General features: G+C 38.1%; 1 protein-coding gene across 1 annotated transcript in view; it reads left to right on the top strand.

The window, feature by feature from the left end:
- The window catches only part of SLC16A12 (solute carrier family 16 member 12), a 99589-nt gene extending 82590 nt beyond the window's left edge, over nt 1–16999 (top strand). The window contains exons 3-7 of the mRNA XM_027839857.1: nt 1513–1616; nt 6949–7092; nt 9624–10206; nt 13359–13618; nt 16345–16999. Of these exons, the coding sequence (XP_027695658.1) occupies nt 1513–1616; nt 6949–7092; nt 9624–10206; nt 13359–13618; nt 16345–16604 (1351 nt within the window). The 3' untranslated portion in view covers nt 16605–16999. The remainder of the gene's footprint in view (nt 1–1512; nt 1617–6948; nt 7093–9623; nt 10207–13358; nt 13619–16344) is intronic.
- The last annotated feature ends 4192 nt before the right edge of the window (nt 17000–21191 follow it).

Here is a 21191-nt window from a genome sequence, read left to right as displayed (position 1 = left end):
GTGAATTGCCTGTACTGATGAAATCTCAGGTTGAAACACACAGACAGACATTTATATAACAATTTAAAGTTTGCAAACATACGTCATCTCATTTGACTCACATCTCTGTGTAAGGGCTACCAGAGGTGTTATTATTCTTATTTTACAGATGAGAAAATACAGGCTCAGAGATGTTAAGTCATTTGTACCCATTTGCTCATGGTAACACAGCTAGCAAGTGTTAATGGGCAGGATTTGAACTTAGGTCTTCCACAGAGTTATGGCACTCTATCCTTTGCAACATTTGGCCTTTTAGGTAATGAACAGTGAAAAAGGAGATTGCTTGAAAAGTGGTCTATTGATTTTTTTCCTTAAAGTTCAAATCTGTAAAAATGTCTTAAATGAAATTAGTTCAATTATCAAAAAAAGTTATGCAAAGCTCTCTGTGTATTATAACACACCAACTCTAAGTAGTTGGGGTCTTTTTGTTTCATTACTCTATTTCTTCCTATCTCTGGCATTAGGCCTTGTGCAAACATTGACTTCATCTGAGGGTGAAGCACTACATTTTAAACCTTTTTGACTGAATTCGTTACAACCACTGCTTAGAGTCAGGGCTAGAAAGGATCCTGGGCTTTGCCTTGCATCCTCTTCCATTGTCTTCACTAACCTGATCATCTACATCTTCTACCCATCTAGACCCCCACTGCACTCCTCTCCCCTGTGCCCCAGCCTTTGATCACTGCTACAATCCTCCATAATCCCATCTCGGAGTGAAGATAAATGTTTATAGGACTATTCCAGGATTCTATAGACTGTTAAAAATGGTGAGATGAATATAGGTGTATTAAAAATAAGTACCAAGTGGTCATACTGCCTTAGACTCATGCCTCAGTGCCTTACTAAGTCTCATTCTGGTGCAAATATTGTATGAATTTCTTAAATGGGAGGCAGCGTGGTGGAATTGAAAGAATGCTGGACTCAGAGTCAAAAGAGACCTGGGTTTAAATTCTGACTCTGACACTCAGCTGTGTGACTATGGACAGTGCACAATCTCTCTCTGAGTTCCAGGTTCTTCATCTGTAAAAAAAAGAGGTAATAATACTTACATTGAATAATACTTAGTTAAATAAGGTTGATGTGAGGATCAAATGAAATGATGTGTGTAAAGTGCTTTGAAAACATTAAAGGGCAAATATTGGTGTTGTTGCTATTATTTTAATGTATCTAAGTTTGCTTTAGTCTGTGTTGACTTGGAACTGAGCCATGCAGTCAACTGAGTAGGAAAAGTTCCATTAATTGTACCCAAGCCTCAGTCCTTGTTACTTGTAAAGGTGGAGACTGATATGAATATATACTTCTGCTTCACTTCTGATTTTTCTGGTGATCATGCTAGAATTTCCAGGAGTGCCAATTCAGATCCATGAAGACTTGAATAGTCAATTACACCAAACCTTTGGGTCCTGGTCAGTTCAAGTCTGTGGTCCCATGAAATCCACCCTTGGTATAAAACAATTGTTTTGTGTTTTTCAGATGTATCTCTATTTTTTTTGTGGAGTTCCAGACATATTTTGCTCAGGATTATGCACAAACAGCATGGATCCATTCCATTGTAGACTGTGTCACCATGCTATGTGGTGAGTGTTACCCTTCAAGGAGAAAGAACTGGCTTATCTTTAATTGTATCTGGTAGTGACTTCCCATCAGCTCTCATTATGGACTTTTCTAACTATAAGTATTAGGGTGAGAATTGATTAAGGGAATATGACCAATGATCTTTCAACATTCATTTTTAAATTTTCAGTTCCAAATTCTCTTCCCTGATCTAGTCCCTCTCCCTTCCATTGAGAAGGCAAGCAATAGGATATCCATTATATGTGAGAAGACATGCAAAACATTTCCATAGCAATGATCTTTTTCAGCCTCAGCCAAACTCAGCCTAGTTTGTGATGAGCAAGACATCAGCTGAGGCCAGCTGGTGGTCTTGTGGTTAATACATAAAAAAGAAGCATATAGACTATATGATTCCTCCATAGACAGAGATTCAGTGCTAGGAATTATTTGCCTTGACTATCCATTATTTTGAAAGTAAGGTGCCAGTAGGTATTGACTTTTCTTTTCCATGTCTTTTTATTATCTTTGACTATCTTTGTTAAATTACATTTGAAGTTCATTATTAAGTGAGCTTCCAAATTAATTTAATAAAGTTTATTGAAGCACATAATTAAATGAGCTTCAAATGGTTTTAAACTTCTTTCTAGCTTATTGGGTTCATAATTTGTGGAAATAGATTTTTTTATTCAATTTTGTTTTATTTTCAGTCCCAAGTGTTCTCCCTTCTTCTACCCTCCCCCCCATTGAAAGGCAAGAAATATGATATCCACTATAGATAAGAAGTTATGTAAGACATATTTCTATATTAGTCATATTCTAAAAAATGCAAGAAAAGTGAAGAGAAAAATATGCTTCATTTTGTACTCTGAGGCCCTCCATTCTCTCTCTCTGGAGGCAGATTGTATTTTTCATCATGAGTCCTCTGGAGTTGTCATGGATTGTTGCATTGATCAGAATTGCTAAGTCTTTAACAGTTGACCATCTTTATAATATTGCTGTTACTATGTACCTTGTTCTCTTCACTCTGCATTTTTTTCACACAAATCTTCCCAGATTTTTCTGGGAATCACTTTCATTATTTCTTATAACACAAAAATATTTCCTCACATTCATATGTCATAATTTGTTCAGCCATTCCCTAAATAACTGAAATCTGCTGAGTTTCCAGTTCTTTGCCACCACAAAAAGAGCTGCTATAAATATTTTTGTTTGTTTGGTTTTTTTAAGTGAGGCAATCGGGGTTAAGTGACTTGCCCGAGGTCACACAGCTAGTATGTGTCAAGTGTTTGGTCTGAGGTCGGATTTGAACTCAGGTCCTCCTGACTTCAGTGTTGGTGCTCTATCCACTGCGCCACCTAGCTGCCCCTATAAATATTTTTATGAGTTCTTTTTATTTGATCTCCTTGGGACATAGACCTAGTAGTGGTATTGCTAGGTCAAAGGGTACGCCCAGTTTTATAGTCTTTTGGCCATAGCTCCAAATTGTTCTCCTGAATGGTTGGACCAGTTCACAACTCTACCAACAGTGCGTTAGTGTCCCTATTTTCCTACAATCTCTCCCGTATTTGTCATCTTCTTTTTTTGCCGTCTTAGCCAATCTGATAGGTATGAAGTGGTACCTCAGTGTTGTTTTAATTTGCATTTCTCTAATTATTAGGGATTTAGAGCATTTTTATGTGACTATTGATAGCTCTGATTTCTTTCTTTGAAAACTGCCTGTTCATATCCTTTGACCATTTGTCATTTGAGGAATGGCTTTTATTTTTATAAATTTGCCTCAGTTCCCCTTATCTTTGGGAAATCAGAGAAATGTTATAAAACTTGATTGTTTTAAAATAAAGATAAACCGATCAGTGAGATTTGGAGTCAGAGGACTTGGGTGCACATATTGCTGTGCCTCTTAACCCTTGTGTGACCTTGGGTGAGTGATTTATCTTTGCTGGCTCTCAATGAGACAGTTAGATGACACAGTAGATCGAGTGATGGACCTGGAGTTAGGAAGACCTGAGTTTAAATGACTTGCTGTGTGACCTGGGTCATGTCACTTAGCCGTTCTGTGTGCCACGCTCCTTGTCTACAAAAAAGAAGTGTTAGACTCAATTGCTTTGGAGATTCCTTCTAGCTCTCAGTCTACAGTTCTGTGATCTGGTTCCTCATCTGTAAAACAGGATTGGACTAGAATTAAGTGGTCACTTCAACTTAGAAAATCACAAATTAACGCTATCTATATTGTATTGTATTTGGATTTATTTTGTTTAACATTTCTTAACTATATTCTAATCTGGTTTGGACTAGATGACCCACAGTGTTTCATGTCTGTTATCTGGAATTCTATTATCCCCAAACCTGTATACTCCCTTCATGCCCCAAATCTGTGATCTTGTACTTTACAATGCTTTAGAAATTAGTGAACTACAGAAATCCTCTAACCCAGAGGTAAAAGAAGAAACTGTTGCTCATTTCTGATCTGATCAAATGAGATATTTGTTATGAAAGTGACTCTGAAAGCCTTTAATGAACTTAATTTAGTTAAAACAACATCATTATAGCCTAGACTTAAATAATTGTTTCATAATGAAGAAGTCCAGATCTCCTTGTTCACTGGGCCTTCTCAGATTGGTATTAGCAGAAGTAATCTCTAACCCATTAGTTCATGAAATTACTGAATTAGAGTCCTTTGTACCAAACCCACTTCTATCTTTAGAAAAATATAAACATGTTCAAGAAATTAGTTCCCTTGCCTTAAAACATAGTTCTTTTTTACAGAGGAATTCGATGGACATTTTGCATCTAAAAATGAGTTTCAGGAGGACAGGGCAAGACCTCCTCACCAACAATAACGAGACAATTTAAGGGAACCAATGTATTAAAATACAAGCGTTACCTGGCCTTCCTTTTGTGGGAAAAATGCCATTCACCTTGTACCATAGTTATTTATCTTCATATTTTAGTGAGGACTTTAATTCAATGAATATTTACTTAGTGCCTACTAAGTATAAAGTAGGATAAGCTAGGAAAAGTAGGAGAAAATAAAAGATGCTCCTTGCTTTTGTGGAGTCTTTGTAACAGCAGTCCCACTGACTTTGCCGCTTCACCCTAAGGGTCATGGGACCTTTTCAATTTGTGGCTGAAACCTGTTATATGTATTGTCTTCAGACATTGCAGTGTGAGCTCTTTGAAAACAGGGGTGATTTCTGCTCTTCTAAGAGTATCTATAACTCTCAGTAGTACTTTATACATTAAGTGAGTGCTTCATAAATGTTTTTCCATCCATGTATTCATTCATCCCAAAAGATGTTGGGTATGTCAAGGAAGGGACATTTGTTCAGTTATGGGTTGGGCTAGATGGTCTTTGGTGTCCCTCCAAACTTTGAGATTCTGTGACTTCTGAGAATAATATCACTGTTACAGGCTTTGATGCAAGGTATGCTCAAGAAAGGTCTATTTGAGAGTATATAGCCTTGGTCACCATTAATGATCAGAATGCCAATTTGAGTCAATAGGCTCAGTAAGGTAATTTTGGAAGTGGTGTCTTTAAACTCCACAGTATGGCATTGGGTCAGGCAGGCTATACTTAATTCACTATGATCACACCTTAACAATAGATACATTCAGGGCAGGGAATATATATCCCCCAAAAGACATCTGGATGTGACCAACCTTTTCACTGAGTCTACATTTTTTGACAAATGGACAATGATTGAGTTTCATTTAGCAAATGAGGAGAGTTGACACATTCATAAATTGTGGCATTTACCCATGATACTCCAAGCCTATAAAAATAGGAAAGCAAACTGGTTTTTTTTTCACTAGAAAGTCTTAACAATTCTAATTGTTTTACTATAGCAGAGGTAGCTTGGCAAAGATGGATAAAACCAAAAATTTGCTTGTCCTGAGTCTTCACAGACCACCTACAAAGCTTCGAGCTGGGTAAGAGCCTTGAAATAGCAGTTGTACCTTTTGGACCACGTTAAAGAATTCAGGTGAAATTTGCCAATGGAATCTTTTAGTCAAAGTCTGATTATACTTTGTACATAGGGATCTGGCTACCTTAGTAGCAACAGTATAATTCCACTTAATTCAACAAACCTTTATTAAGTACCTACTTAGTGCAAGGTATCGAGTGAAGGATTCTGGATACAAAAATAAATAGGAGACAGACTCTGATATCAAGAAACTTTCAATTTAAGATTTGGAGAAAATATTTGAGTACCAAAAACTGTGGTAAAAAAGAGAACATCCTACGTGCAAAGTAGAGGTCCCTGCCCAAAAATTTTAAAGAGGGAAGGATCATTTAAATATAATAAAAATCATATACGTACAGTGTCAAGAGCATTGGCTCTTTTAATCTTATCAACTTCAGTTGTGACCACATCAAAAGTAGTCTTTAACAAACCTCGTAAAAGCAAAAACAAAAACAAAAACCTCTTACAAACAACAAATAGATTTGATTAAAAAAATTTAATGTCCAATCTCAACCAACTGTGGTCTGGTAGGGCAGCTTATGTCCCTATTAAACAATTTATTTGCAGGAGAGGTTTTTTGGGTGACTTGAGCGTTGACTTCTGATTGATCCTTTATCTTAGAATCATAGGATTTAGAGTTGGAAGGACCATTAAAGATAACAAAAACAACAATAACAATAATTACTATCATTTATATGGTGCCTTCTATGTGCCAGGCACTGTGCTTGGTGCTTTGCAAACATTATCTCATTTTTTCCTTACAACAACCCTGGTAAGTAGGTGCAATTCTATGCCCCAGAGAAGAGTTCAGCTCCCTGAAAGGTGACCTCACTTGCCCAAGGTCACGCAGGTAATAATGGACAGAGTCAGAACTCAAACCTAGAATCCTCTTACTCCAAATCTACTGCTTTTCCCATTATACTATACTGCAAAATATGAAAGTTGTGCTAAATGCTACTATTAGACATATATAGTGCTTTAAGATTTGTAAAGGACTTTACATATATTCACTTGTGCCTTATACCAACCTTGTGAGTAGATACTTCATTTACAGATGAAAAAACACTGCTACCTCCAAACCACAAGATACAACACTGAAGCTTTCTCCTCTGTATTTTTTCCTGCATAACCTTGGGCTAGCCATATAGCATCCCGACATCTTTCCCATGAGTCCTGTGTTGTCATTTTTGTTTATAGTATAAGAAATCTATTCTTACATGAAATACCATATGCAGAGAACTTTGCGACTTTCCTGGCCAAGAAATGAGTTAGTTGTTTTGGTAACTGTTTTGAGATCTTGGGGTAATGTGTCCTGTTATTGCAAAGCTTCTGCCATTTTGAAGTGCCCTTGAGGCCTTGATGTTGACTGTAATTATTGTTATTTTTGAAGCTCCACTGGGGAGTGTTATCAGTAACTACTTATCCTGTCAAGTGGGAATCATGCTGGGTGGCTTGCTTGCCTCTACTGGTCTCATCCTGAGTTCATTTGCCACCAGCCTGAAGCACCTCTACCTCACTCTTGGAGTTCTTACAGGTAAGGGCAATTTGGATCACCTCTCTTCTTCCCACACCATTCAGTGCTTGACAATATATTATCAGAGAAGCAATTCAAGAACTTTTGATCCCATCATACCCATAAATCACCTAGGATCTGGTCTTTCTACATATTTAATAGTTAAGAAAAAGAACTGAGAGCCTCTATTGATTATGCTACCCTCAACATACTGCATCATCCATTAAGTTCAACTGCATCATTAAAATTAAGCACTGACTTCCTCACACAGAGAATCCTAGCTGAGTCATAATGAGGAGGTGGCTACACAGCCTCAAATCTGTAGATGGGGTCATTCTAACAGCTTTATTGCCAGGAAATGAAAATCCTTCTTGCAGTGTGTGTGTGTATTTGCTCCAGTAATAAAGTCCTCGCCTTTGCAAATTAAAAAAAAAAGGTTTATACCAAATAAAAAGACCCCTGTAACCAAAACACTGGTAACACGAGCTCTCCCAGTGCCAAGGAAACTTCCTTTAGGAGAGTAATTATGGGTGAATCTTTTTCAAAAGGGACAGCTTGTATTAAGCAGCAGGCTGACAGTGCCTTTGCTTTGCTGGGAATGCTTAGGAAAGAAATGAGATAATGTGATGGGCTAACTAATGTTGACACAGCGATGTGACTTTCAGCCCAGAGGACAGCCGAGAACACCACCTGCTTATTTCTAGGCACCACACCATAGGAGGTAGCCTGAGTCAGTGTGGTTAAGAATGCAGCCTTGTAGAAAGATGATAAATCCTTCCTTCTACATTAGCTAGCAGTAATCAAGAGGTTACTACTGTCAGGCACTGGAGTTTGGTGTGGTCTGGTATCCTTCTTTTCTGGTGGTGTAATGCTGTGTCGCAGAATGGCTCCAAAAGAACCCATACATTTCTATAACTTTTTAGGGCTTACAGAGTGCTTTCTTATCAACAACCCTTTGAGTCTAGAATTCTTGTTATGTTTATGCTTATTTTAGAGATGAGGAAAATGGGACACAGAGAGGCAAATTAACTGCCCAAAATCATGCAGTTTGTAAGTTTTAGAACCCGGATTTAAACGTAAATATTCTGACTTTGAATGCAGTTGCCTTTCTGCCAGACCATTTAAAAATCAATGGAATGGAAGGGGGTATTTCTAAAGATTTCCCAGGTTTTTACCTGTTTTCTAATATCTGTTTGCAGTAATTATAGTCAATATGTAAGAGGTTATTACTTTCAAGCATCAGATTAGAATATCTTCCCTACCTCTCTGTATTCAACTTCAGTGATAGCTCCAGAGAAGAAAGTGAGGCTGGTGACTTTGCACAGCTCTCCCTCACGTAAATCCAATTCACTTGCATGTCATGGCATCACCTCCCTGATGTCATTGGTCCTCTTTGAGAATGAAGGACAAACGGCAGCAGCAATAGTGCATGGAATAATAGGCATTCTTTTTATCAACATAATTTATAGAAATGTCCAGAATATCATGGCTGTCTTCCTTCATCAAATCAAGTGGAAAATGAGTCAAATGCCTGGATCATCTAAGGAAAAAAAAACTTAAGAAAAGGAGATTTCTTCTGTTGGAATTATTAAAATAGTTTGCCTAGATCCAGTTTGGTAAATACATTATTTGTTAAGCTCTTTCTTCCACTTCTGATTCCAGAGTCATAATTTTAAAATGTCTTTTCCTGAGAGAAGAATACCATTTATTTACCATAGAGTGCCTAGATTTTGGCTGGGGAGAGTTTTTCAGGTGAGAGCTTTAAAGGACCTTAACATAGGAAAAATGTGGAAGGTCACTTTTACCTTACTCCAAGAAAAGTTATCACATGAGGTTGCTTTGCAACCTTATTTATTTATTTATCTTTATTATTTTTATTTAATTATCTGTAGGCTTATTTGATCAATAATCAAATGCGATAATATTTGTAAAGTGCTTAGCACATGGTAGGTGCTTAATAAATGCTTCCTCTCTTTCCTTCCCATAGCTGGTAGAACTTCTCTTCCCATAGCTGGCACTAATAATGATGACAATAATAATTAATAATAATGACAACAATAGCTAACATTTATATCGTACTTACTATGTACCAGGCACTGTGTTAAATGCTTTACAAATATTTTCTCATTTGATCCTTACAACAACCATGGGTGGTAGATGCTATTATTAACCCCATTTTACAGAGAAGGAAACTGAGGCAAACAGAAGTTATTGTCCAAGGTCACATAGCTAGTAAGTATCTGAGCCTGGATTTGAATCCAGGTCTTCCTGACTTCAGGCCCAACACTCTATCTACTGTCCCACCTAGCTGCCCCAACATAAAGACCAGGATTCAAGCCCTACTTTTAATATTTGTTAGCTATGTGACCATAGACAAGTAATTTAAGCTCTCAAGTGCCATAGGCAACTATCTAAGACTGTAAGTTGTAGATAGGCTGTCAATTTGCATTCCGCACTGGGAGTTCCCCCACACTGAGGACATGAATTTGTCTGGATCAAAAAAAAGAAAATGATAGTATACCAATACTAACAGAATCCTCTTTATTTCCCAGGTCTTGGATTTGCACTTTGCTATTCTCCAGCCATAGCCATGGTGGGCAAATATTTTAACAAGAGGAGGGCCCTTGCATATGGCATAGCTATGTCAGGGAGTGGAATTGGGACCTTTATTTTGGCTCCCGTGGTTCAGCTCCTGATCGAGCAGTTCTCCTGGCGAGGGGCATTGCTCATTCTTGGAGGCTTCGTTTTGAACCTCTGTGTTTGTGGTGCCTTGATGCGTCCCATCACCCTGAAGGAGGACCATACAAACCTCCCCCAACAGGACCCTGTCTCCAAAACGCCAAAAGAGGACTTACCACCTTTGTCTCTCTGCTCACCTTTACTGAAAGAATGTACTCAGCCCTGTTTGTGCTGCTCCCTGCAGCAAGAATACCACTTCTTACTCATAGCAGACTTTGTGGTATTCGCCACATCCATCCTGTTCATGGCTTATGGCTGCAGCCCTGTCTTCGTGTACCTGGTGCCTTATGCTCTGAGTGTTGGTGTGAGTCATCAGCAAGCCGCATTTCTCATGTCCATACTTGGTGTGATTAACATCGTTGGCAATGTTACCTTCGGATGGCTGACAGATAGAAGGTAAAATGTATGAAATAATAATTGCATGTCCATTGAGGAACACCTAGGAATCCAATTCTTCCAGGTACCCTTTATCAAAAATCCTTGATGTGTTAAGAGGCAGTTGTGATATAGTAGCAAGAGCACTGGTTTTGGAGTAAGACGACAGGTTCAAATCCTGTCTTTCCTGCATAATACCTGTGTTACCTTGGGCAATTCATTTCATCTCTAGCTTTCATTTCTCATCTATGAAAAAGGGAATTGGATTATATGACCTCCAAGGTCCCCTACAGTTCAAAATCTTATGACCTTATGTCATTCCATTTGCCTTCAAGATACTTGGATACAGGTATGGTGTAAAAGTACTTAACCTCTCTGAGCCTCAGTTAACCTCATCATGCGTCAAAGTCAGAAACAAATATTATAATTTACAAGGGAGGTTTACTGATCCAAGCCATGAAAAAAAAAGCTGAGTAGTTTCTTCAGCAAAAACTCTAGTTTGTTTGGTTCTAAGAGACTCCATTTATCATCATCATCATCATCATTGCTATTCAGCACTCAACTCATTACAAAATATTTTTCTATCCATTATGTCACCAGATCTTCACAACCCCAGTTGCATGAGGTAGAAAGGTAGAAATTATCACAGGATAATTAGTAACAGAAAAAGGCCACTTAAAGTGAATTTATCTTAAAAAGGGACTAACATGTATTTCATACCAAATAATGGAGGAAAAGGGTTAATTGGAAATTTATCTTGAAAAAAAATAAAATTTGAAATTCCAAATTTTAGTCCCTTAGGAAAGGATTAAAAATTAAGGAAACTAATTTTTATTGATTTATCATTTGTTTCTCATCCACAAGGATGTGTCTGTCACTTAGCAGGGACATAGCATCATTTTCTAGACTTAGTATTTTCTTTTCATTCTAACATCTTATTTTTAACACATACACATATAAAAGCTCCATTTAACACCAGAGAGAGGTCACAAGGTATAGTGTAAAGGACACTGGATTGAGTCATAAAGTCGATCTTCCTTCCCCAAAGATCCCTCTGTGCTTAAAATGAGCGAAGGCTCTCTGTTATTGGAAGTGCTTCAAAGAATGATGAGTCTCAAAGAATTAAAGCAGGCCCTTCGGCAAATTGATGAAGTCCTCAAATACGGTTTCAACAATAACCCTGCTTTAGGAGGTTGGTAAGGTCAATCATGAAGTAAAGGATATCGTGTTGTGCTATCATATCATTTTGACAGAAAAATTGCACTGAAGAAACAGTGAACATTTCATGTGTTTTTTGTTCTTCCTAAAAATTAATGTATAGGTGTAGTTAAAATCTAAATTTTTGGACATCAGATGAAATAACCTAATTTAAAAATAATTTTTAGTATTATTTTTCAAGACAGACTTCTAATTAACCTTCCCCCCCATTATTTACTATGCAATAAATGGTGGTCCCTGTTTTGAGTAGATTCATTTGAAGTGGCCTTTTTCTGTTACTAATTATCCTTAGATAATTTCTACTTTTCTACCTCACAGAGCTGGGGTCTTTGTAAAGATCTGATGAAAAATGGATAAGAAAATACTTTGTAAAGAATAGACTGCTGAATGATGATAACAATAACAATAGCAACATAATAAGTGTTATTTGTGTAGTACTTTGAAGTTTAACAGATTATTTTATACACTATTTCATTTGATTCTCTCAACAACCCCATTGGGTGAGAACTAGAGGTACACATTCCCCCTTTACAAATGAGGAAACTGAGGCTCAGGAATGTTAAGTGACTTGTTCATGGTCACTGAACTAACAAGCATTAGAGGATTTGAAATTAGTCCTTCTTGATTCACTTATTCAATCATGCTGCCTCACATAAACACAAGGCAATATTACTGAAAGGGAGAAGGGAGTGAAATCTTTGATGACCTGTCATGAATGATTGTGAGAGTTACTACTCTCTACTACTAAATTAGTAAACCATGATGATCTTGGCTATGAAAGCCTCTTCATTTATCTCACTTCTAGAATTTCTCTCCTTTAGTAGGTTAAAACTGCACTAAGATGTTTGCTACCCTCTCGATTATCCATATTGAGCTAAATTAATCTTCCTAAAGTATAGCTCAGGTACCATCTCCTACACCAAGGCTTTCATTATTTCCTGCTGCCACCCCCACGCTTAGCTCTCAGTACTTCTCCCCCTCATGAAATTGTTTCATATAGACTTTATACTCACTTTGTATTTATCTATCTCTGGACATGTTACATCATCATAGTAACAACCCCTCTCCCTTCCCCCAAAGGTAGCATGGCATAACGGAGAGAGTGCTAACCCAGAGTCAGGAAGGTTTCTGTTCAAGCCTTTTCTTTTTTTTTTTTGGTGAGGCAATTGGGGTTAAGTGACTTGCCCAGGGTCACACAGCCAATAAGTGTCAAGTGTCTGAGGCCGGATTTGAACTCGGGTCCTCCTGACTCCAAGGTCAGAGCTTTATCCACTGCGCCATCTAGCTGTCCCATCTGTTCAAGTCTTGTGCCAGACACTCAACAAGATGTGTGACCCTAGAAAAGTCCCCTAGCTTTCTGTTTGTAAAATGGGGATAATATTAACACCTACTTCTGAAGATTGTTGAGAAAACCAAATGAGATATTGTATAGTGCTGGACAAACCTCATTTCTTTTTATCCATATGAGCTATAGTTCAAATAGAATGTATGCTCCCTAAAGGCAAGAACTCCTTCTTTTCTATCCGAATCCTCAGTGCCTAGCACAGTACCCTGCACTTAGTAGGTGCTCAGTAATGGTGTGTTGAGTTGAACAGAATTCAGTTAACCCATTTAATTTAAGTAGGATCATAGATGAAGCAACAGAAAGCAATACGGTTTGTAATGGAAGGAGCATTAGTAGCAAGCATGATATCAGGATTTGGCTCCTTGTGCTGATAATGATGGCAAAACTCTCATTGTTTTTATGCCTCAGTCCTTCTGCCTTCCCCCCAAAAAATTGGGAGGAAAAGGAAAAAGTCAGATAGCCCATAGGAAGGGGTGCTGAGTTTTTCAGTGGTAGAAAAGTGAGAGAAGTTGCCTCCAGAAGTAATTGCAGCCCTTGCTAGTTAATTCCTCAATGGGAACAGAGCAACATCTGTGCATGCCATGCTCATTCTTGTTCTTCCAATCCATAGGTGCCTGAAGAATTCCAGATATATTTGCTACCTCTTTGCTGTGGGATTAGACGGTCTCTGTTACCTCTTCCTTCCAATGCTCCAAAGTTTCCCCCTGCTCGTGCCTTTCTCTTGTACCTTTGGGTACTTTGATGGTGCCTATGTGACCCTGATCCCTGTAGTGACAGCTGAAGTGGTGGGGACCACCTCCTTGTCCTCAGCTCTTGGTGTGGTGTACTTCCTCCATGCAGTCCCATACCTGGTGAGCCCGCCCATTGCAGGTCAGTTTCACAGAGAGATGCTCTCCCTCCTTCTAAACCACCAGCCCTGTTTGGTAAGTGAACAGCGGATAGTCACACAAATACTAAACAAACAAACAAGCAAACAAACAGATAAATAAATAGGTAAGTAAATAAATAAATAAAGAGGGGGCAGAGGATTTAGGAGAGTGACATAGTCACAAAATGGCTACCTTCCAACCCGACATTCCAAACTTAGACTTTTCTTAAAACTAGGTGGAAACTTTAGTAAACACTCTTGTTTCTTTGTTTCTCTCTCTCTCGCTCTCTCTCTTTCTCTCATTCTATGTATAAGTGTTTATAACACATTATACCAATACATATATTTACATAATGTATACTTTAAGTCACATAATCATTTTTATTTAGTATATATAACAATTTCATCTACAAGCCATTCTTAATTATACACACTGATGGAGGGATTCAAAACATCATGCAATTGAAATTATCTCTTATCTGGTCTCTGCAATGCATTAAAATCATTTTAAGTTTTTGTTGTTTTTTTCTCCCTAGTCTAGATTGAAAACAGATTTACCCTTCTGTTTATCTTTTGTCTCTGCTAAAGTTGTTTTTTGGGGGCAGCTAGGTGGCGCAGTGGATAGAGTCCCAGGACTGGAGTCAGGGAGACCTGAGTTCAAATCCTGCCTCAGACCTTTACTAGTTGTGTGACCCTGGGCAAATCACTTAACCCTGCTTACCTCAGTTTCCTCATCTGTAAAATGAGTTAGAGAAAGAATGGCAAACCACACCAGTTTCTTTGTCAAGAAAACCCAAAAGGAGTCACAGAGTCGGACACAACTGAAATGACTGAACAATTATAACAAAAGTAGTTTCATTTCCTGATGAGGAGTTTAGAAGTGCTGCTAGGTAGAGAAGTCCCCACTGAAAAAAGGTAAGGCACCCTCAGAGTGAAAGAGTGAGAAGGTAAAAGATGAGATTTTGAGTCAGTGACTAGAGAATATTGGCACCATTGATAGAAAATAGGAAATTAGTGGGAAAGCTAAGTTTTTTTTTTTGGTTTTGTTTTTTGCTTTTTGGTGAGGCAATAGGGATTAAGTGACTTGTCCAGGGTCACACAGCTAGTAAGTGTCATGTGGCTAGATTTGAACTCATGTCCTCCTGATTCCAAGGCCAGAGCTCTATCCACTGCACTACCTAGCTGCCCCCAAGAGAGCTAAGTTTTTTTTTAAGGAAGGTTTTGGACGTGTGGAGTTTGAGTAGTCAATGAGACATGTAGTGGATATTGTACATTAAGAAGAAAAGGATGTGAAACAAGTTCAGGAGAGAGGTATGGGCTGGAAATGTGGACTTGGGAGTCATTCAGATAGAGATCACAGGTGAAACCACTAAAATTGGCAAGCTATCTGAGGGGCACTATAGAAAGAGAAAAGCAACCTACTTAGGGACCTTGAACACTCACAGATCAGGGGTAGGAGAAGGATGAGAATTCCTCAGAAAAACAATGTCTCTGCTCTCAGCATCTGCTTTGAACCACAGCGGGCCACTACTGACCATGGGCACTGCTTCTGCAGCAAACTCATGGAAGATCTGCAGCTGCCTAACCAATGTACCAGGAAAATTTAGATTATTTTCAATGCTGAGTTGGTTTGTATCACATAATATATAGGAGACACACATAGGAAAAAAATGCTTCTACATCCTCCCTAAAACACCCTGGAATTTGAATTGAAATAAGTTCACTGGAGCTTATAACAGTTTTGCCATTATCATTTCTAATTATTTGGAGCGTGTGTGAGCAGTACAGCAGACAGAAATCAGGTTTTGGAGTAGGAAAGACCTTAGTTCAAGGCTTCTTTCTGATTCACATTAGCAGCATGACCGCAGATGTGTCACTTAACTCCTTAGTGCCTGCTGACCACACCTTAAATGTAAGCTACAGAACAAGATTTTGCTGCTTCCATAACAGTATGGGGTGTTTCCTTTAGTGTAGACTTCATAGTGTAGTGTATCTGTTCTGTTAAATTCTTTGAAATATAAATTCAGATCATTCAGTTGTATCAGAATAGTTTTTAAAAGAAAATACATTCATTTTCGTGAAGCTTATACAACAAAAATTTTGTAAGAGCTGCCTTAATTCTGTGGCTTCAGTTGCCAAGTATTAATCTGTGATTCAGACTAGGGCTTGCGTCTAATCCCTGTTCTTCAACATTCAGCTCAGGATTTGCTGCTCATAGATTGAATTTGTTGCAGTACAAAAATTCAGTATAATGATAATAATTTGATACTCTGATTATACTTTAATTAAAGCAAGTTGCTTAGTTCAAAGACCTACACTTCCTATAATTTTGTTATACAATGTACAGGGGGCCTATGTATGAATATTGAAGGCCTCAATGAAGGAGGCTTCCACATTCTCCCTTCCAAATCCACTACAATGTTCTGAAGCACTCTGGAATTTGAATCAAAATAAGTTTACTAGAACTTGTTTTAGTTTCTCCATTAACAACTTCTAATGGTAGGGAATTTGGAAGGAACAGGAGAAATGAATGGTACGATGGATAAAGGTTGGGCCTTGGAGTTCGTATCTTAAAACAAGTTGCTCAGTTCAATGACCTACATTCTCTATAATATTTGGATCTTGTAACATATTCTCTAGTAATTGCAAATAATTCATTCTTAGGAAGGGGCAAATAATTGAACTGTTGCCTTAATAAAGATGATGTTTTGTTTTGTTTCCCTAACAGGATGGTTGGTTGATACCACTGGCAGCTATACTGCAGCTTTCCTTCTCTGTGGCTTTTCAATGATCTTCAGTTCTATACTACTTGGCTTTGCTAGACTTCTAAAAAAGATGAAAACATCCCAGGTGCCGTCTCTTGACGAAGATGCTGGCCCCAAACTGCAGCTTTGGCCTAATGGGACAGTAGCTTATTCTGTAGCGGGAGAACTAGATCAGAAGGATGGGGACTTGATGACCACTGGAGGACCTAGTTACAACACATGACCAATACCTACAGAGCCTGCAAATGTTCAGAGATGTGAGAACTGGGGCTGTGGTGTTCTCTGCCTGAAACATGATCTCTCAAGTGAATGATTCTCTGTTATATTTTTATAGGGGGAAAAGATAAGTGATATAAAAAGGCAAACAACAAAGGAAAACTGGACCCATCTGGTGTTTTTCTTCCTTATTTCTAATATGTGCTGGTCAATTCTATTAATTTCATTCTTCTGTCAGCTCTGCCACAGGAGTAATATGGGGAAGTAGCTAAGATAACTGATTATAATTAGAAATAATATCATAGCCCTGAGAATTGGGTTCTGCTGGGCAACAGAATTTGCATACCTCCCTGTAGTTCTTGATGGTTTGTGTCTTTATCTCCTGTGTTTGACCTTCCTCAGGAAGGGGCAAGTTGAAACGTTTATCAGATTGTTCTATCTTTGTTATGCTACTTGGAGAAAGAAGATTCTAAACATTTTCTCATGGTTAAGCAACCATGTAGTCTAGCCCAGACCCAAAATAGAACCCCCAGCTCAATCCTTTCTCCCATTCTTTTCCCCATTTCTCCCCCTCTGCCCATGTCTGTAGACCATCAAGTTAGGAACATTTGCTTTCCAACTTGAAGGGTATTTCCCCAATAACTTTAAGGCTACATTCCCATAATTATCCAATGCCAAACTCTCTTTTTAAACATGTAGAAAATGGTTTACAGTGCATTAGTAGTATATAAAAGTCCACCTCAGGTCTTCTGGATTTTGCTTCCAATGTGAAAACCATACTTTTTTTTCTCTTGAAATATAATTTATATTTTTGGACATTCCATTAGAAGAATCAACAACTTAGTAGGGTTTTTTAAAATTAATGTCATAAGTGGTCTAGATGGAATCAGTGAACTCTTCCATCATCCCATGGCAAGATTTTTGTGTTCAGCCTGGCACGTTGTTTCTCAAACTAAGAATTTTAGGTAGTTCTTCTCATCACATTGTCCTTCTTGGTATGCTATAATGAAGACAAAACATCTTTTACACTACATTCATTTTTTGGGGGGGTGCAATTTTTGAAAAAATGTATTTATTTATTTTTAGCTTTCAACATTCACTTCCATAAGATTTTGAGGTCCAAAATTTCTCCCCATCTCTCCCCTCCTCCACCCTAAGACATATTACATTCATTTTTAGTTCCATTGCTGTTCTTCTATATGTATAAAAGTAATCAGGTCCTCTTTGAGGCTTTCTATGGAGTGAGAAAACACTGATGGTTAATGTGAACGCCAGGCCTGTTCCTTCATTAGAGCACTGGTCAAAGGAGAGGGAAAGGATGGATTTTCCTGTGGGGATTCAGATCATCTTTTAAGACATCATTTGGAAGAGGAGAATGGAGAACCTGTTGCACTGAGCACTTCCTTGACTCTTTCAATTATGAGTGCAAAGACAGGAAGCCTAAATTGCTTTTCTCTTCTTTGTCTTCTGTGAGGTTTTGTAATTCTCTGAATGAATTTCATAGCATAGCAGTGGAATGCTAAGAGAGATCATCTGGTCCAACCCAGTAATTTTGCAAAAAGTCCACAAATAACTTGCTCAAGATCACACAGATAATTCTCATGGCAGGGCTGGGATAATGGACTCCTTGTTCAGTATTCTTTTCACCAAACCATCAATTCCTGATCCTCAAGCAAAGCTTTACACAGGATCCCTTTTTAATTCCAGAGATCCCCAGAAATACCATTATATGTGCCCTAGAGGGTTTGAGGCAGCTTCCTTTAACAAGGGTTACTTAGGGAATAACCACACTTGCATACAAGGTAGAGAGCAAGTTACACACTCCTTAGCATATGCATATGGCTCAGAGCTTAACCTTTTAATAAAGCTTGATTGAAAGACAAGGTATCATCATGCTTAGTATGGTGTACTTGATGTCAGGAAGACCTAAATTCCAAATCTGTCTTTGACCCTTCTGAACTATTTGACCAGGGGCAAAGTAGTTCATTTTCTGGGCCTCAATTTCCTCATCTATAAAAGGGGAAGATGAGAATAACAACACACCTACCTCACAGGGTTGTTGTGAGGATCAAAGGAAATAATGAATGTAAAATAAACTTTATAAACCTTATAGCAACTTTAAAAATAACTTTATAAACCTTAGATAAATGGGAGCTATTAACGGAATAGAATGATACTTTCCCTTTAGCTTTCAGAATAAAAAATCAACTCCATTCGATGGATGGTTGATGTTTCATCAGAGGAAACGTTTGAATGCTTTCTGTTATCTCTTAGGTTGATTTTCTTTATGTGCTTTCAACCCTTCTACATTCACCTGAAAAGGCATTTAAAAAGGATCATCTAGGCAGATTGGGAAAAGAGGGAGGGGGCAGTCAGGTGTCTCTAAGTTGCTAAAAGGAGAGGGGCAAGTTTTAGCACATTAGGGAGATACTTTGTGGAGGAATCATGGAGAAACATGTAAGAATCCTACAGGATGTGAAGGCATGGAGGGCTTTTGCTCTGAATCAGGAAGCACAAAGACTGATGAGGCCATGAATTCACCAAGGTATTACTGTCATTTATATATTTTTTTAAGATGAGAAAATATCTGTAAAAGCCTACAGTTAAATGAAAAAAAGAAAAAAAGGTAACAACCCATATATGGCTTTCAATAGCATATCACACACAAAATCATTTCTTGAATCTTCATAATTTTTTGTACTATAGTTATACAGGGGATCAAGGATGCTTGACTTTTTCAGCACACTCCTAGATATTTTCTTTTACACATTGGTTGGGGAGAAATGTTCATGTTGTTTTAGAAATATCGAAATATTACTTTAGAGTCTCAGAAAAGTTAATGAGAAGTGGAATAGATCCCTGAGCTTTTCTGGAACAGAAGCCTTTGATACATTTCAAGTATGTGCAATTGTCCATTTTGATGTTTATTAATTTGGGGAGCAGCATTGTAAAAAGCCTATAGGAAATTACAGATTTTGTCGCTCTGGAACTTTGTCATTTACTAATTAAATCCCACTAGTGAAGTGCTATGTGCCTATACTTTGGCTATTTCACAGGGCATTTGTGGGAAACGGTGAGTTTCATAGGCACGATTTGTAGAGAGTGGAGTTCTTTTTCTTAAATGTGCCATTATCCTATTGCAAATGGTACTGTGGAATTAGTTATAGGTAGAAAAATGCAAGAAAATGGCTCACTTTTGGGGATACATCATATGCAAATTGTAGCCTTGTTACCAGATTTAATTATTTATCCTGATATTTTCTTATTTCAATGACATAATAAAAAATTTACAGTTACGTGTTTAAACTAAAGTTTTGTTGGTTCCTACATGACCCCCCAGGCAAAGGGTCTGGTCAAGGTAGTTTGAGAATTGATTCAAATGGATGCTTCATTGTTCCAAGGATGTGTAATTTCATTGGTATTGGTGTTCCTCCCACTAATTCAAATTATATCCCTCTGAAATTGGTAGGCAGTTTCACCCCCCAAATAGCAAAGCAAAAACATTATCGAACTGGGAATAAGCCCCTGAATCCTGACAAAAGGTATATCACTGAACTCATCTTTTTTTATTTTTGTTGTTTTGGCTAGGCATTGGGGTTAAGTGACTTGCCTAGGGTCACACAGCTAGTAAGTGTTTTGGGTCTGAGGTCAGATTTGAACTCAGGTCTTCCTGAATCCAGGGCCGGTGCTCTATCCACTGCACCACCTAGCTGCCCCTGAACTCATCTTGAAGCCTTTCCAATTAGGTAGGACTGTATAGAACTTATGCCCAACTGGCTTAGCTATGAGAATCCAGGGTAACTTCCACCATTCAATGAGGCATCAGGCAAGGAGAAAGGGAGGGAATAAGCATTTACTAAACATCTAATATGTGTCGGGCAGCATACTAAGTGCTTTAGGATGATTGTCTCAAATGAAATAGGTGATGTAGATATTATTATTATTATTATTGTCCCCATTTTTACAGTTGAGGCAGACAGAGGAGAAGTGGCTTGCCCAGCTACTAAGTGTCTGAGTTCAGATTTGAATTCAGTACTTCCTGACTCCAGGCTCAGCACTCTATCCACTGTGCCACCCAAATGCCATCAGAAGAGAACTTTAGTGGAAGATTCCTACAGACAGCAGCAAAGAATGTGTTGATGCAGGTAATGTTTGCCATGATATCTCTTGATGTGTGGTTGAGAGTTTTTGAACTGATTCGTCTATAAAAGGTCATGAATAGTAAAATAGATTCTCAATTTTTTTTCAGAGGCAACTAGGTACGAGTAGAGGCCAAAGTACATATTATCAGAGTGGGCAGGACTCGCACATGTTTTGGCTTTAAAGTAAGAGGATGTGGGTTCAAGTCCCAGCTCAGCAACTCACTTCCTGTGTGGGCTTCAGTTTTCTCATCTGTAAAATGGGACTTTTATGGACATACCTCTGAGGTTCTTTCCAATTCTATTTCTAGGAAACTCTGAAATCTCTTTAACCTTAGTTGATTCCAACGAGGGTATAATATTCAGCCATTCCTATTTGTCAGAACTCTGGTTGCTACAGCTTTTTTTTTACAAAGTCATGCCTTACAGTAGGGAAGGAGGGTTCCACTCTTGTC

This window comes from Vombatus ursinus, unplaced genomic scaffold, assembly GCF_900497805.2.
Source record: "Vombatus ursinus unplaced genomic scaffold, bare-nosed wombat genome assembly UNPS02014833.1, whole genome shotgun sequence".
NCBI classification, from domain to species: Eukaryota; Metazoa; Chordata; class Mammalia; order Diprotodontia; family Vombatidae; genus Vombatus; species Vombatus ursinus.
This window is presented reverse-complemented; position numbering and strand designations above follow the sequence as displayed.